Raw genomic sequence first — 15625 nt, 5'->3', positions numbered from 1 at the left:
GATCCGAGCCGCAATCTCAATTGAAGTTGACCGATCAGTGACACCCATTGAATACATTCAGCTGAATTGAGTCGGACTATAGTGTACGCTTAGCATGGTACAGCATTCCGACACCAGGCCCCTCTTTTTTTCTGCGGGCATACAATTTTTGCTCAACTCTCATCGCAGCACATGTACCCGAAGTTCATTGCTGATCGATGTATTTCTATTCCTAGTTTATGTCGTTCAGAAATATATTCGAGTTCACTCTTTTATTCTGCAGCCAATCATACACGGCACTACTACTTAACTCATCAAGCTTGTCTCTGTTGTCAACGACTGGTGAGCCCGAGCTTGTCAGCTGGGGACACTGGGCTTGTCGAATACTAATCTGTGTTTGGGCGTACACTTTCGAGCTCAAGTGCTGATGGTATGGCGCTCCTCCTATCTTCAAGGCTCGCAAGTCGAATGCAGTTGGAAATTGATTAAATATGCATGATTAAACACATCATCAATGTGCAAAACGGAAATCAAGTCTTCTGTTCCCAACATCCCTGGTCGTGCTCAGATAGTGTGCACGTTCCTATCATTGGACAAGTCTTTAGCGCCAGAGCCCTAGCGGTCCAGAAAGTCCACGATGAACTCATTTCTGTCGTCATCGCATCCCAAATCTTAGCTCGTTGTCGGTTGCGCCAGATGTAATATGCCTTCGTACCTGGGTACAGAATACAGATGTTGACGCAGCAGATGATGATGAGGATCTTGTTGCCGTGCCGATCTGTGCGCGTGGATGAGTATGACGATTATGTTGCCTGGGAAAGGAAAGAGCAGTGACATACATCTGGGAGCATCGCTAGTTACATAGATCTGTGCGGATATGATTCCGCTGGCCTGCACGAACCTAGCGGAAAGTGAGTTTGCCTCCAGTTCAATAATGGAGAATTCCATACATGTTGTACAACGACACATTAACTGTTCGACTTGCCACTGCCCCGGCGTTACGAGAGCACCACCCCACCTGAAACAAGAGATGAGTATTTCGCTTGAGGATTGTGTTAAGCAGTACCTGGATTGGATGGGTATATCTGGTAACACGAGGACGTCAAGAAGGGTCTTCAAGAATATGGATGCTAACAAGTTCGAACTTACGGATATGACAACAGACCAGTCACCACAGCCTGAACGGTTGAGTAAACCGCGTATGATGCGCTGCGTAAAACGCGTCACTCACAAAAATATCCAAGGGTTAGGGTTGCTAGGCAATGCATAGAGTGCAACGAGGAAAGGCAACGTCCAGAGGTCCTCCATCATTGACACAATAGAACATTCGTTGACGAACTCTGAGACAAGTGCGATCAAAAACATCGTGACAATTCCGAGAGCCTGAGAGGGTATCGTAAGGAGGTTGGTGTCAAATGTATCGAATCTGTGTTCTTGGTCTTGAGTGTGTCAAACGAAGGGATACTTATGATACCCACCCGATGTCCGTAAGTAGTAAAGTGAGATATGTCGAGGGGGGAGTGTTCAGGATGCCAAACATGAGGCCACTGCATTTCATGAGTGCCCAACTCTTACAAAGATCAGGGGAAAGGCGTACAGGATGTAAATTGGCCAAAGGTCATAATCACACATCGCTGTCCATAGATGACGCAATGTAAGGCCCTCACGGTTGTGCATGTCACCCTGAGGGAGTGAGTTAGTTAGTTATAGAATCTCGTTACAGCTGTGACACAATTACTTACCTTGGTGGGATCATCCCGAAGTACTCGGTTGACGATAATGATTTCTTCTCTTTCTGTGAACCAACCGTTGGGCCGGAACCATGTTTTGGTCTGCATTGGCGATGGAGGCATGCGGAAAAAAGAGAAAACTCCTATAAGGAGAGTGAGGATTCCCCTGTTGGAGGGTCGAGTTCGCGCGGCTTGTGTCATTGGAAAGAAATGAACGTACTCAATCATGAACAGCCACCTTCGATCAAGTCAGGTTTTTGCGGAATGAGCAACAAACTTCTACTGACCGCCATCCAGCAGTGCCAGCCACACCACCCATGTGAAGCGTCCCATAGGCTAGAAAACTAGCAACGATACCGCATAGGTTTAAAGACATCCAGAACAGGGCGAGGCGGATGGGTAGCTCCGTCTTCGTGTAAAAATCTGTCCGAAAAGTCAGCAATATGAGATGGGGTGGAAGGTAACTGACATACAAGATAGATATAATATCAGGTCGGGGATAAAGCTGTGGAATGTGAAAAGGTGTACTCGAGCGCGCGCAGGAGTTTTACTTACCCGCCTTGCAAGGCGCTGAATTCACTAGTCAGTACAAAGAAGCCTTGGGACAGCAATTACATGATATTACTCAAGAAGCGCCCGGCTGACCAGGAACGAGGTCCTACCGGTTAACCAGAATTGTGACAGAGACACGAAACCTGTGAGTTATCGATAAGAACTGTTTTGATACAGTCGTTCTGTTACATACTCCAGAGGCAAATTTGCGTTGGTATCCAGCGATCCGGGCCGATCTTTGATACGACCATAAGACACACGAAACAATCTACAGTAAATACACGTACTCGCTTTGAGACAAGCTGTGATGGTAGTTCTGCGCATAAGAATGCCAACTTAAACACAGTATTTCCGAGGTTGAAGTCTGAATGACGAAAAGTCAGGATATTATTCATATGGCTATTGAATAAGCTTGCCGTCTGTAGTCAATCCAAGATCCTGCAGAAAATTGTCCAAGTTTGCCTGGTTGATGTTGCTCCTGTCCAAGTTCAAGGCGGAAAATCCTATAGCTGCCGTAGCCATAATCTTCCAATCCAACTTGCGGACTAGGACCTTCCTCCCATTTAGCATGAGCAACCTCACTTTAAATCACGATAAGTATAAAAACTGACCTGTTCTTCCCTGTACGTCCAACGAGCGGTTGTATCAAATCTGTGGAGATTCTCATAGTCCTTCTTGGGCCAATAGTGTGGTGCAAGGTCAGGATCATCGAAAACAGAGCGTCTGGTCACAATTGCATCAGGGTCACGGGGGACCGTCTGCTCTCGACGAAAGATGGCCGTTGTCCATGAGAACTGTTCCTCTGCCTCATCCACCAGGTCATCAGTGGGCAAAGAAGAACTTCTTTTACCAATAGAAGACAGTAAAGAGACGGGCCGACTAAAGCCATCCGCTGTCGGGGTTTTCTCCTCCGGGGTAGCACTCACAGAGGTCGTCATCTCGGTAAGAGAAAGGAACGAGTGTGACGGAAGAAGAATCCCTGTATAAAAGCACTCAGAACAGGCACGGCTGAGCCACAACTATCTCCACTCGCATGTAACACGGAATTGTGCGAGTGATATCACATTCCTCATCAATGGCGTAAGATCCTGGTCTAACAATAGGCAGAACTATGCGATTGACGGACATCTGTTTACCTGTAAATTTTGTTATATGTCATGACGGTTGGACAGAAATCCAGCGTGAATTTGACGACTGAATCCTGGAGGTTCGCCTAAGTCAGTACTTCGCAGAATCATCCCACTGGACTCAATGAGCTGTCGACTATGTTCATGGATCGGCGATTTGAGTTCTATTATACACCCCATGTCCCAACGTGGCTGTCAAAAACCAGGGGAACACCAACAGGGATGTGGCTAAAGATGTTATCATGCATATGGTGTGCTTCACGAAGTGGCAGAGGTGGGGAAAACCAACTTTGTACAAACCAGACATTATGCATCATGGGGCAGAAGTTAGCGCTGGGTGATATCACGTATGAATTGCGATATCTGGCGCGACCGTCTAGTGTCCAGCGGCGACTATAGTAGCCTAAGGGTATTGTTGGTTGATGAATTAGAATGCTACAGAACTGGTAGCTTGAATCATAAGGAAGTAGCTAGTCCCCCGTAGTAAGCACGACGAGTCGGAATGGGAAGAAGACAAGTTCTCCCAACATGATTTCATGACATAAGCCTGAACCTCTACATGGTGCATCGTGAAAATGCTACGCCAAGTACTGCTGCGACTACTGCGGCAACTGCCGCGACCACTGCTGCGCTGCTCCCAAATAGTGAGTGCGCATCAATTACACTTACTGCTAGTCACTGGAACCTCCCAATCCTTGTCCTCCAAACGAACCATGGCCAAGTCGAGCATGCGCCCACTCCTTATTATTATAATCATGCTCACAAAGTCACGGTCAGACGGTATCATCACAAGTACTTCTGGTCTGCAAGTCAGTTCTCCCATATATCGTTTCAACAACTATCTTCCTTGTCGCCAAACAATCTTTCATATTGCATTGTAGTCTTATTCCTGCGTATACAATGCTATTTTTCTTTCTTCTAAGTGAGTGACTGCGCAGTCGCGGGCATCATCTCAAGACGCGGTCAGTGCCAACTTTCTTCGCTTTCTTGGTCCTCCATGGGATTTTGTTACCTGTCGCTTCCGAGGTCGTGACGTACGTTGCTCGACATTGTCGCTGTCACTGAAACCTGGCCCGTGCTAAGTTGATCGTTAACTAGGACCGTTTCGAAAGTCGGAAAGCATAGTACCTCGAGCTCGTCTTCATCATAACCAGGGATCTCCTTCATTACGATCCTCGTGGTTCCAGTGGGATGGGAGCCCAGCATATGGGTCCCAACCATCTTGATGGTTCCCAGCATCCAGGCCCCACTGATAGTTTCCTGCAGAGCCTGGCTGAGCCGAACTTCTCGAACAGGCGCTGTTCGAAGACCGACAGACATTCCAGGTCAACATCCGTGTGGATCACGTCCTGTGCTTTTGCCAGTCCGGTTTAAAAGGGTTGATCATGCGGCTTCGAGAATGAATTCTTCCTGCGCAGTCCGTGGTGCCATCTCTGGGGTAGTCGGGATCTGCCTCCAATATGCTGCGCTTGTTGCATGCGAGCATAACACTGAGTGCGTGAGCAAATGCCGCGCAGCCTAACCATTGCACCACAGTCTCTTGCGCCTCTTCGATGTTATCAAATATCCAATGGGCGACCTGTGCTTGCTGGACTGCAGTCAGATCACCGCAATACTTGACAGTATAGCCGCCTGTTGACGACGCTTGACTTCCCTGCTGCTGTAGATAACGTCCGATAGGCAAATGCTGGATGTCTTCGAGGCGAGGAAGGCCGATGAGGACGCAGGAAGCATGGAGTTGACTAATGAGGGTGGTTTTGCGTGTGGCAGGACGTGTGATTATTTGGCAAGTGGGCTCGTCACAGACAATGATTCCGAGACATGCACGCCATGTCCGAAAACCATCTTGCCAGTTCTGAGCATCGTCGCTTCGTCCCTTATCGCCTCTTCGGTTCCTGTTGGCCCAGTGTTCCATCAAGAAATCTGTCTGATAGGCTTCCTCCCAAGAAAACAGGTGAGCATTACTTCCGTCAGGCCAACCATCCCAGAGCTCGGATAAATTAGCATGAGTATCTTTCACCTCTTTGATATCTGACGTGGCGCGGGCAGTGATAGGTGCCTTGTTCTGCATCGGTGGGTCCTTCAGGGTAGCAGGTACCTTCGTTGGTGGTGGACGGTCCTCTTGGAGGTGCTTCGTTTGCGGTTGCGGGACAGCAGCAGCCGATGTGGCTACTCTGAGAGGGACCATGTTCGTGTTTTGAGGAGCATCAAGCTTGGTGGCGGTGGCCAGAACTTCTCGCCCATTAGTACCAATGACCGACTGGGCTGCTGGGAACGGGTGGGTAGGCAAGCGTGTTAGATCGGGCATTTGAACTGAGCTGCACAGTCTCGAATCGATTGGCATGTGCATCACTGAGCCTTTGCAGATCGCCGAGCTGAAGGGAGGTAGTGGGCTTGACGGTATATTAAAATTGATGACGACGTATGAGGATGGGGACGAATGGATAAGATGTTTGCATAGTCCCTGCAGCGGCCAAAGAGTTCTGAATGGACAGTGTTGGTGCGATGGGGTGGGTGATGCACTAGGTGCATTTGGAGACACAGGCGCGCCTGCTGATGGTTGGGAATCTACGTGCGTGGGTACATGTAGAGGGCGCCACATTAGTAGGATAATAGTAGTTATAAATGTGCCGGATTAAGCCCTGTTGTCCCTGTCAGCTTCGCACACGGAGTATTGGAAGGCGTCGACTGACAAAATTAACCATTGTTTCCTACCAATAGTTAGTACTAGTTCATAATCTTTCAAGTTGAGGATGAGGGAAACACTGAGTGACGCCGAGACGATACAGATTGCTCAAGCCATCGATAACGGTGAAAATCGACCTCATTTGGAATTGAATATTGGCTACTGACATTTGACTGACATATGATTATGCACTGACTTGTCGCGGTCGTCGCGGGCACCCTCTTTCCATATTTGGGGTGTGCTGCGAGTCTGCGACATTGTGACCGCGCCGACCGCGACAAAGGTGCTGCAACATAACTTGCTGAATCTGATAATGTCAAAACTCAGGTTGTTATATTGCAGACTCACATTGTAATATATGCTTTAATAGTGGACTTTCGTATCATCTCAGAATCCGGAAAGCTGAAGTCTGAAATCTGGTGTCTCAGGAGTTGGAAGTTCGGAACACACTGGAAATTAGTCTTCAGTGCTGCAGTTCAAGACAACAATAACCGAGTGAGTTTGTATTAATTGTGTAGAGTCCTTCAAGGCACCAGGCTGATGCAGAGTCCTGAGCGTGTGGCCGGCAACAAGCAAGTTGCGTGTTTACTTAGTAGTACTAGTAGTAGTAGCGTACAGGTCAAAGTTTGGTATGTCGCGGCAAACCCCGCAGCAGTCTAGTGCCCCATGGTGAGGAACCACGTGGCTTACCAATTTCGGTCTCAAGCATTGGGTGCTCAAGGCTGTTGTACTTATCCGCCCAGCACGGCCTCCAGTTGCGCAGCAATGAAGTTCACGAAACCCGCTTGGGTTATGCACAAAGGTGAGTATTGAAGCGTACGGAGTAGTTACTTCTTAGCCATCTTCTGCCTCACAGATAGTTCCAAAACCGACCACGACACGAAGCGTCTCTCCATATTTTCCGTTCATGTTCATCCTGATGGTTCGCGCATAGCGACAGGAGGGTTAGACGCCAAAATTCGTATTTGGAGCACGAAACCTATTCTTAACCATGCATCCGAAATGTGCAATCGACCACCAAAGTCTTTGTGCACACTGAGTATGCATACAGGTCCCGTCTTAACGATTAGGTGGGCACATTCTGGGAGGTGGCTTGCAAGTGGGAGCGACGACGAGATTGTGATGATATGGGATCTTGATCCGTGAGTTTGGTATATAACTTTGATGTGCTTCTAAAACATTTATTTGCGTTTCTCTCCTTTAAATACAGATCGGGTAGGGGCAAGGTCTTTGGTTCCAACGAAGTCAATGTAGAAGGATGGAAACCAATGAAGCGACTTCCAGGCCACGAAAGCGGTGAATTGGGTTTGTCTACTTGTGTTTCTGTTTGCACTGAGCAAATTCCAGACGTTACCGACCTGGCGTGGGCGCCAGAAGATCGTTACCCTCGCCTCAGTTGGCCTTGATTCTGTCGTTTTAGTCTGGTGTGGATATACTCTGGGTGAGTTGGATTTGCACTCTTGCTTGCACCGTTCGCAGCTGTCAGTTTATTACACACTTCAGTAACTGGTGCTTCCAAACGTCTTCGAGCATTTTTTCTAGCTTCAGTAGTTCAGCGCAAGAAGTTCATTACTCATACTACTTTCAGAACGTCTTAGAAAACTGGATCAACATCAAGGATTCGTCAAAGGCGTTTGTTGGGATCCTGTGGGCGAATTTATGGCCACTCAGTCCGACGACAAGTCCGTGAAAATTTGGAGAACGACCGATTGGCAACTCGAGGCAGAAATCAGAAAACCCTTCGAGGACTCTCCTGGCAGCACGTTTTTTCCGCCGTCTTAGGCGAGTGCCACTGGTCACATTCTTCAAATCGGTTTCTTACAGAGTTTTGCAGTTGGTCGCCTGATGGTGCTCACATCACTGCTTCGAATGCAACGAACAATAAAGGCTTCGTTTTCATTGCAGCAGTCATAACTCGTGGTACATGGACTTCTGAGATCAGTCTGGTTGGTCATGAGAACACAGTTGAGGTTGCGGTACGTGCTGACCGTGTATGGAGTGTTTTCATTCTTATGCACGTTACAGGCCTACAATCCGCATATTTTTCTGCGAAATCCCGCATCACCTATTGCTACATCCAACATATGCTCTGTAGTTGCTCTTGGCGCGGATGACAGATCTATTTCCATCTGGCAGACAAAATCTGCACGACCTCTCATCGTCGCACGTGAAGTTTTTGAACGACAGATCATGGATCTCAGCTGGTAAGCCTCTCTTGACCTTCGTTGAGGATCTGACTAATCTTCTGTGAAGGTCCTGGGATGGTCTGACTCTGTATGCCGCATCTTCGGACGGAACGATAGCCGTTTTCCATTTTGACCCTGAAGAATTGGAAGGCATTGCTCCACATTCTGCTCAAGAGCAATATTTACACAAGTTTGGCTTTGTACCGCCACCAATTCCAGAAGGATTCTCGCACGGCACTTTCACTCACAGTACAGATGCTGCTTCAGCATCAAGGATCACGCCGCCACCCTCCCCAAACCGCGCCCAATCGCAATCGCAATCGCAATCGCAGTCGCAGTCGCAATCCGGTTTTGGTGCATCGAATGGGGTTAATGGTGCCGAGCACATCAACAAACTCGTTGCAAAGAAGAGCAATAAGAAGAGAGTGCAACCCATGCTTATGTCGTCCGTGCCTTCTGCATCAACATCACGTTCAGCCCTAGTATCAACTTCCGCGTTACCGCCTTCAGCAAATGGCCTCGGACCGCGTGCATTCCAAGTGCCAGAGATCCCTCGATCACGCCAGGCATCACACTCTGCATCACCAGTGCCAAGCCCACGAACTTATGACGCTGATATTGAGATGGGAGGACCAATGGATATGGATGTTCCCATCGATGCACTCGACACAAGTATGTCAAGTGCAAACAAGGGCAAGCGGAAAGCGTCGGTCCTTGATACGCCCGAGGACCGGCCGTCTAAGCCCCGTACCCTTGGTGGCGATCGACCGAGGGAAACAGTCGCAGTGCGAGAAATCACATCGACGAGTTTGGTCTCGACGCGCCCGCAGCTATATTGAAGGTGCAAATCTGCTGCCTGTCCCTCCACTGTTGACATTCCTAAGTGCCAATGTGGAGGGAAGTGACTTTGTCTTTGAGGCCCGAAATTCAGAAGGAGATGGTTCGTAAGACCTTCGACTCGTTCTAATTTGGCTGATGTTTCTTGCAGGGGCCACGGAAGTCACGTTTGCTGATGGAAAGCAAACATTATGGCTGGATTATTTACCATCTCCTGTGCTCGCGTTGACCGCGTCCACAACATTTTGTGGGGCTGCTACGCAAGACGGTTCTGTCAACGTGTATTCACACACAGGTCGAAGGTTTGTGGTGAAACGGAAGTCTCATCGCTGTCTTAATAATGTTTGGCAGATTGATGGCAACTCTAAGCTTTGGGTCACCTTGCGTGATGATGCACGGCTGCAAGTTGGCATTAATGATACTCACAGCTTCTGGTCAGCTAAGCTCGATGTAAGTTGCACGACTTCCTTTGTTCCATAGAGCTTACTCTTCTTAGAAATGTGAAGAATGTTGCATCCTTCTTTCCCCCTACATCCGTTGCACCCCTCCTCTCCTCTTCGCCGAATTGCACGATATTGTCTGCCACTGTTCGACATAATGGCGCACCAATGATTCATTGCTCTTCCGGTATCGCGTATACTTACGATGTTCAGCTTTTTTCCTGGACAAAACTAAGTGAGCGCTGGTGGGCAGAGGGCTCGGATGTATGGCAAGGTCGTCAACGAGCGAACAAAGACAAAGACATTGTAGCCTCCATCGAGGGTGCAATCGGCAGTACGAGTATTCCGGCGCCTCACAAAGAGCGCCCCACATGGTGGAATACGGCGCTCACACTCGGTCATCTGGAGAGCAAGTTGCACGCTGCCAAAGCGCTCGATAGCGCTCTTGAATATAAGCAAGCACTTCTGATTTATGCAAGGAAACTAGCAGATGAGGGCTTCAGGGCGAAGGCAGAGGAGCTCATCAAGGAGCTTTTCGGTCCCATATTTTGGTATATTAATATTGCATATCCTGGAAGTTTTGGCATGAATTACTCACTGTTTATTTAGGCGACCTGGTGGAAGGGACGACTCTTGGACCCCTGTCGTGGCAGGCATGGCCAAGCGCGATCTTTTGCGCGAAGTATTATCGGTCTTTGGTCAGTCGTTCTGTCTCGACTATCTCTTACATTACTGAACTTCTGTACAGCTCGGAGCAAGACTCTTACTAAGTTGGCATTGGACTGGCAAGACACTCTTAAAAAAGCGTCGAACGATGATCAGCTATGACGATGCTACTAAAATAGATAGAATTTTTTTGGCTTTGGCTGTGATTCAGCGCTCAGCTTTGCCACTGGATGGACTGTTTATTTAATTGACATGTGCGTTGTAGCTGGACGCTTCACTAGAGAATATACAGTATTTTATTTCATGGGGATCTTTGACTTCTGCGCCTCGCAGCATCATGTGATTGACAAGACATTACATAAATTATTTGTAGCTGATGTCATTGAGTCGTGCCTGCTCCTGAAATTTGAAATCCGAGTCCGTCACGACTCACGTCACTCTGAACCTGCACGACCATGAGCGATATTGTCATTCGAGAGGTTAGTTGTCGAAATGCCACCTATGCTCAAACGAGTCGTATTCTATTGGGTTGCTCTGTAGGTCGCAAAAGATGTCTGGATCTTCTCCAGGTAGGGGATCGAATTCATATACTCCCTCTGACTCCCGACACTAGTATCTCATGTTGACTCAATAGGCCATTTGCACGACTCGGAATATTCCCGATGGGAGGGCGGTCCACTGCTATCAAATTGCAACAGGGAGGCGTTTGGGTACTTGCATCGACTCCACTGACACAAGATACGCGCAATAAAATAGATGAACTCGGTGAAGTCAAGTGAGCATCACTCAGTCTTGTTCGTGCTGTGGGCCTTACATCCAAATCTCCAAGATATATCATAGGTGCCGACGCTGTTCACCACCTCTTTCTTGGTTCGTTCTTTCTCCGCAGAATTGCTGGTGTCGTCAAGGTTATGTCTGACCAATTATGACAGGAGAATTTAAAAGGGCTTACCCCAACGCGAAGTTAATTGGCGTTAAAGGTGCCATAGGGAATATGAGCGACAAGAGCCTCCAATTTGACGGTTGTATGTTATTACAGTTGATTTTTCCTTTAGTCACTGAAGTTGGATTTCAGTGTGGGGCCGTGACCCTCCCGGCACAAACTATGGCTTTGAGGACGAGGTAAGGCAGATTTATGTTCATTGGCACAAGGTGATATATGTATGTATGTATATAGATCAAACATTGGTACGTGCTTGTCTATTCACTAGGACTGCCAACTTAATGCTTTGCAGCTACTTTTCAGGTTTTAGGAATGAAGACGTGGCTTTTCTGCATACGCCATCAAAGTCACTTATTGAAGCAGATTTACTTCTGAATCTACCAGCTAATGAACAAGTCGAGTACCTTCCTTGCTGGTCACACGTATCGTGTTAACATCTCAATTAGTATTCAAGATCATCCTCTTCGGCCTATGGTACTATCAAGCCGGACTCGTGGTTCCACAGGGCCATTATCAAGAGCACAACGACTAACGCTGAGTTTGTATATTATTCCTCATTCCTGTTTTGACACTAACACATACGCAGAGCTATGCGCCGAGACGCAACGACAGTTGCCAATTGGGATTTCGATCGAATCATTCCTTGCCATGGGGTGAGAAAAACCGTGACTACCATGAGAATTTGTGTGACGATTGACCGTTGTTTGGCAGGATGTGATTGAGACCGACGGCAATAGGATGTGGAGAGCCTTGTACAATGCATTCATTAACTGAAGATCATAGCTTAGTCTGCATGCATGGAAGTGACAATGGAACAAATAGCTCGTGTCGAGAACAATCGCTATTGTGAAATACTGTGCCTGGTACATCATATCGGCCATCGTCAAGTGCTTGTTGAAAACAGGAAGCTATGCTTGACAAATGCGCACCCAGTCCTGACTCCTCGTAGATATATCTTACTGATTCAGAATACAAAACGAAAATGGCTCGTTCAGGAAAACCCACAGTATCTCACTCGCAGCCTATCTAGTACAAGCAGCTGTGTGGCCTATTGATTTCACAAGCTTGACCTCCGCGGATCTACTCCCATTAAGGAGTCTATTGTTGCATGAGAATGGCAGGTGTCAAGGGTTGGTCGCTCAGCTCACAAACTCACTTTTTCTCAGTTGCTCAACCATTCCTGTGCAAACGTGCGCTCAGATGTTTGACACTGGGCTAAAAGAAGTGCGAGTAAACTCCTACCCAGTGCATCCGCATTGAATAAAAATACTCACAATGCATGTAACCAGGGTCCAGGATGCGACGCTGGCACTTACTAATGCCGAACAATTCCAACGCGACATCCATGGGATCGAATCACAGACCTAGTTGTGCCTCAACTTGTTATTTACGAGCGAACAGGTTGACTATCCAAAGATTTGAGTGGTTGAAATTGCCACATACGTACCCCCAACCATGCCGGAGCTCCTTTTGACAGAGGTTTGAATCCCGTCCGCAGGGGACAAAGTAAGAGTCCAAGCCCGCGGGCAATGAGCAACCGTCTGCCTGCCTTTTCCCCTACATCTACCCCTGGTCTTAAGCCTCTCCTTATCGGTGACTGAGCATGCGACTCTTCTCTTTGTTCTTAGCTTGCACGTCAGTGGGCCGCCTCAGCTGTTGTGCGACGAATTTGTGCGGTCTGCCAGTATCACAAAATACTCTGTTCTTTTTAACGCTTAATGAGACACAGCGCAATGACTGGGCCTAGTTGAAATGGACCTCCGAGGATCTGTGCACCGCAAAAATGTTGACAGCAGGTTTCGAACCAACTCCAAGAGAAACAGATTTTGACTCTGTTGTTGTAACCACTTGGCCAAGGACAGTTAGATGGACCTCCGAGGAAACCATCCATAAGCGCATGACAAGGTGTGTCCCGATAGAAAAACCTGTCGGTCCGTGGGTTTCAAACCTGCGGAGTCTGGGAGGAACAGATTTTGATTCTGTTGCGGTAACCACTTGGCTAAGACCAGTTAAGATCAACATCCGACGAAACCATCCATGAGTGATGTCGAGCAGTGTTCCAATAGGGAAAAAAATATTGTCGTTGGCAGGTTTCGAACCTGCACTGAGTGGCACAGTCCAATAGACAGATTTAGATTCTGTTGTGGTAACTACTGTGGCTAGGACGAAGTTGAGATGAATTGCGGAGGAAGCCATCCATAAGTGAATCGTCAAGACGTGTTCCGATAGAGAGAAAAACTGACCACAGGCAGGTTTCGAACCTGCGCAATCCAAGAGAAACAGATTTCAATTCTGTTGTGGTAAACACTTTGACCAGGACGCTTCCCTCAGCCGAACCTCCGAATGACTGATCAACTGCAAATTGACAGCATTTCCAAAAGCGGAGGCGTGTCTGGCGAGGGTGGTCGAAGAGTCCAGTGCGAGGCGGGATGTGGATGTAAAATTCTGGGGATGGTCGGCGTAGGTAGAACGGTCAATGATATGGCTTTGTTGAGCTGCCAAAGCTTTTTGAATGCTGCGAGCGTAGTAGTACCGCAGAGAGCTTCGGACGATGTTCCGCCACCCGTTGCCGAGTGGGATTCGAAAGGACTGCAAAGGGATTTGTGCTGTTCTCCGCGAGTGCATCTAGCTCCGCGCCTTGGAAATTGGCGGTCCCAGCTCCGCTCGGCTTTGCAGTCCAAATTTCGGCAGCCACAATTTCACGGCAACCGCTCTGCAACCTTCTGCAACGTGCTCGCGCTCATCCGGTAGTGATTCCTGCTCATTCTGATTGCTATGGACACATCCTCTTGTAATAGATGCTTGATATATTTATTCGCCACCTCTCGGGGCCGCAAATCTCGGACTGCAAACATCACCTTTTGGACCATCAATCTTTATACAAAGTCTGGGGGATGGGAAACATCTTTGGGACATGGCTGTGATCAGAAAGTGGGCAGTCAAAGGTTTGTCTGTTTGGTTTGTTGTCTTGCATCGTTGCAACCACCCTGCCGCCTGAGTCAGCCACCGTCATGCATCCCCCTATCTATATCAACCACTGTCATGCCAGTCCCGTCATTTTTGTCACCTTGCCGTCGCGGTTCTGGTGGACATGGTAGCCGTAGACTGGGAACGACATGGTGTTGGCAGGCAGGTACTAGGAAATAGGCAAACACGGAGGAAGTAGTAAGTAGGCAGGCAAGCGTGAGAGACTCGCAGGGATCAGAGATGGAGGTAGAGATTCTGATGGCAGGCGGGCGGGATGGAGGTTGGGTGGAATGATAGTGACATCATGCGGCGGCCTTGACAGACTTCCCGGCACTTTTCAAGCAACCCACTGACAGGGCGAAAGTCTGCATCCAGTCTGCATCGACCTCACGCAGACCGGCCAAGTCCCGCACTTTCTGAGATCATTGAACTCTCAGACTGGACCGTTCGCTTGACGAGAGCAAGCAGGACGACGCTTACTTTCCCCTTCCTGGCGAAGAAGAGTTGGTCGCATTCTGATCATACTTGTGAGCAAACGACATACAATATATGTTCCGGTGACTTCTGACTTGCAAAAACTAGTACCTGTGAGTATTCTCAATTATGTTCCATGTTCAAGTTGGCGGCCACCGGTGGGCTGGTCTTGTTGTTTGTGTAGTTGCTGCATACTTACCTTGTGGAAATGCATGTGAAACGGTGTAATAAAACTTCGTGGGCGCCATCAGGGTGAGCAACTAGTATGGGTATGGGTATCGCTTTGGAAGTAATCTCACTAATATCATTCGAACAGACCCACACCACGCATCATATGACACCACTGGCTGCGAACGCGAGATTTATGGAATCTCACCACATTCCCAATCGTGCCTGAAGCAACTTGCATATAAGAGCGACTCTCCAGCCAAAGAGTTGCTAGGCAATTGAAAGAACTACAACGTGTACGTTTTCGTTGCGATCCCCTTACTGCTAAATCTAACAGCCAACACGTCAGTGCAACCATGATTCCTTTTTTACTTGCCGTTTCTTTGTTCCTTGCGCTCGGCACAGGAGTTAGTGCAACCTGCGAGGCCTGTCCTAATTGCGATTATGAGTCAATCAGTATATCTCAAGGGGATGCATGTCTTAACTACTGGACATGCGAAGGCGATACTATCACATGTTTTTACCCTTCTGTTGCAAATCCGGGAACGTTCAACAACTGCTCATACAGTGAACCGAACGTAAGTATCTGTCTCTCCCAGCAGTGCATGCACACTCACCGATTTTTCGGAAATGTCAGGATTGGCCAGTCAACGAGGGCTCCAGCGAATTCTGTTTCCCGTATGCGGGAGTCAACTCGAAATGTGAACCTGGGAATGACCCTTACAACGTTGGCACCTCAGCCTGCACCGCTTCATACGGGTATGTCGGTGGGGTGAACAGTGGACTGTTGTGAAGGAAATGCGAAAGAGTCTGGTATCGATTAACCTATAGGTAGAAGCTTCACGTTTCCAATGCAGATATACAACTTAT

At 48.1% G+C, this 15625-nt stretch overlaps 6 protein-coding genes across 6 annotated transcripts; 3 read left to right on the top strand and 3 right to left on the bottom strand.

Moving 5' to 3' along the window:
* Positions 1 to 408: 408 nt before the first annotated feature.
* Positions 409 to 3550, bottom strand: DFJ58DRAFT_813016 (allantoate permease). Its single transcript, XM_041391567.1, has 18 exons — positions 3511 to 3550; positions 3281 to 3470; positions 2873 to 3200; positions 2678 to 2813; positions 2549 to 2625; positions 2455 to 2497; positions 2335 to 2404; positions 2265 to 2288; positions 2175 to 2236; positions 1997 to 2132; positions 1930 to 1947; positions 1722 to 1875; positions 1577 to 1662; positions 1458 to 1526; positions 1211 to 1405; positions 1145 to 1188; positions 616 to 757; positions 409 to 542 (listed from the first exon to the last, which is right to left on the bottom strand). The coding sequence occupies exons 3-18, from the start codon at positions 3197 to 3199 to the stop codon at positions 491 to 493; spliced, it is 1635 nt and encodes a 544-aa protein (XP_041238477.1). The 5' UTR covers position 3200; positions 3281 to 3470; positions 3511 to 3550; the 3' UTR covers positions 409 to 490.
* Positions 3551 to 4532: 982 nt separating this feature from the next.
* Positions 4533 to 4721, bottom strand: DFJ58DRAFT_667965 (uncharacterized protein; the record flags this gene model as incomplete). The annotated part of the gene is made up of 1 exon (XM_041382660.1): positions 4533 to 4721. One exon carries the CDS (start codon positions 4719 to 4721, stop codon positions 4533 to 4535), a length of 189 nt encoding a protein of 62 aa, XP_041238476.1.
* Positions 4722 to 4730: 9 nt separating this feature from the next.
* Positions 4731 to 5696, bottom strand: DFJ58DRAFT_733490 (uncharacterized protein; the record flags this gene model as incomplete). Its single annotated transcript, XM_041386304.1, has 1 exon — positions 4731 to 5696. The coding sequence occupies one exon, from the start codon at positions 5694 to 5696 to the stop codon at positions 4731 to 4733; it is 966 nt and encodes a 321-aa protein (XP_041238475.1).
* Positions 5697 to 6767: 1071 nt separating this feature from the next.
* On the top strand, positions 6768 to 10507 carry DFJ58DRAFT_812999 (histone transcription regulator 1). The gene is made up of 14 exons (XM_041391566.1): positions 6768 to 6876; positions 6931 to 7216; positions 7285 to 7393; positions 7452 to 7515; positions 7663 to 7849; positions 7909 to 8050; positions 8100 to 8278; positions 8328 to 9067; positions 9102 to 9200; positions 9249 to 9399; positions 9449 to 9547; positions 9594 to 10088; positions 10147 to 10235; positions 10286 to 10507. The coding sequence occupies exons 1-14, from the start codon at positions 6840 to 6842 to the stop codon at positions 10363 to 10365; spliced, it is 2757 nt and encodes a 918-aa protein (XP_041238474.1). The 5' UTR covers positions 6768 to 6839; the 3' UTR covers positions 10366 to 10507.
* Positions 10508 to 10603: 96 nt separating this feature from the next.
* Positions 10604 to 11983, top strand: DFJ58DRAFT_749100 (uncharacterized protein). The gene is made up of 11 exons (XM_041387629.1): positions 10604 to 10682; positions 10744 to 10772; positions 10838 to 10978; positions 11033 to 11073; positions 11136 to 11228; positions 11279 to 11325; positions 11381 to 11391; positions 11439 to 11541; positions 11593 to 11684; positions 11733 to 11799; positions 11858 to 11983. Exons 1-11 carry the CDS (start codon positions 10659 to 10661, stop codon positions 11918 to 11920), a joined length of 711 nt encoding a protein of 236 aa, XP_041238473.1. The 5' UTR covers positions 10604 to 10658; the 3' UTR covers positions 11921 to 11983.
* A 3128-nt stretch (positions 11984 to 15111) lies between these two features.
* DFJ58DRAFT_845812 (uncharacterized protein) lies at positions 15112 to 15548 on the top strand (the record flags this gene model as incomplete). Its single annotated transcript, XM_041393203.1, has 2 exons — positions 15112 to 15333; positions 15393 to 15548. 2 exons carry the CDS (start codon positions 15112 to 15114, stop codon positions 15546 to 15548), a joined length of 378 nt encoding a protein of 125 aa, XP_041238472.1.
* Between the last annotated feature and the right edge of the window lie 77 nt (positions 15549 to 15625).

The sequence above is a fragment of the Suillus subalutaceus genome (assembly GCF_016647625.1).
Source record: "Suillus subalutaceus strain FC151 chromosome Unknown DFJ58scaffold_149, whole genome shotgun sequence".
NCBI lineage: Eukaryota > Fungi > Basidiomycota > Agaricomycetes > Boletales > Suillaceae > Suillus > Suillus subalutaceus.
The sequence above is the reverse complement of the archived record's forward strand: the minus strand, read 5'-3'. Positions and strand labels throughout refer to the sequence as shown.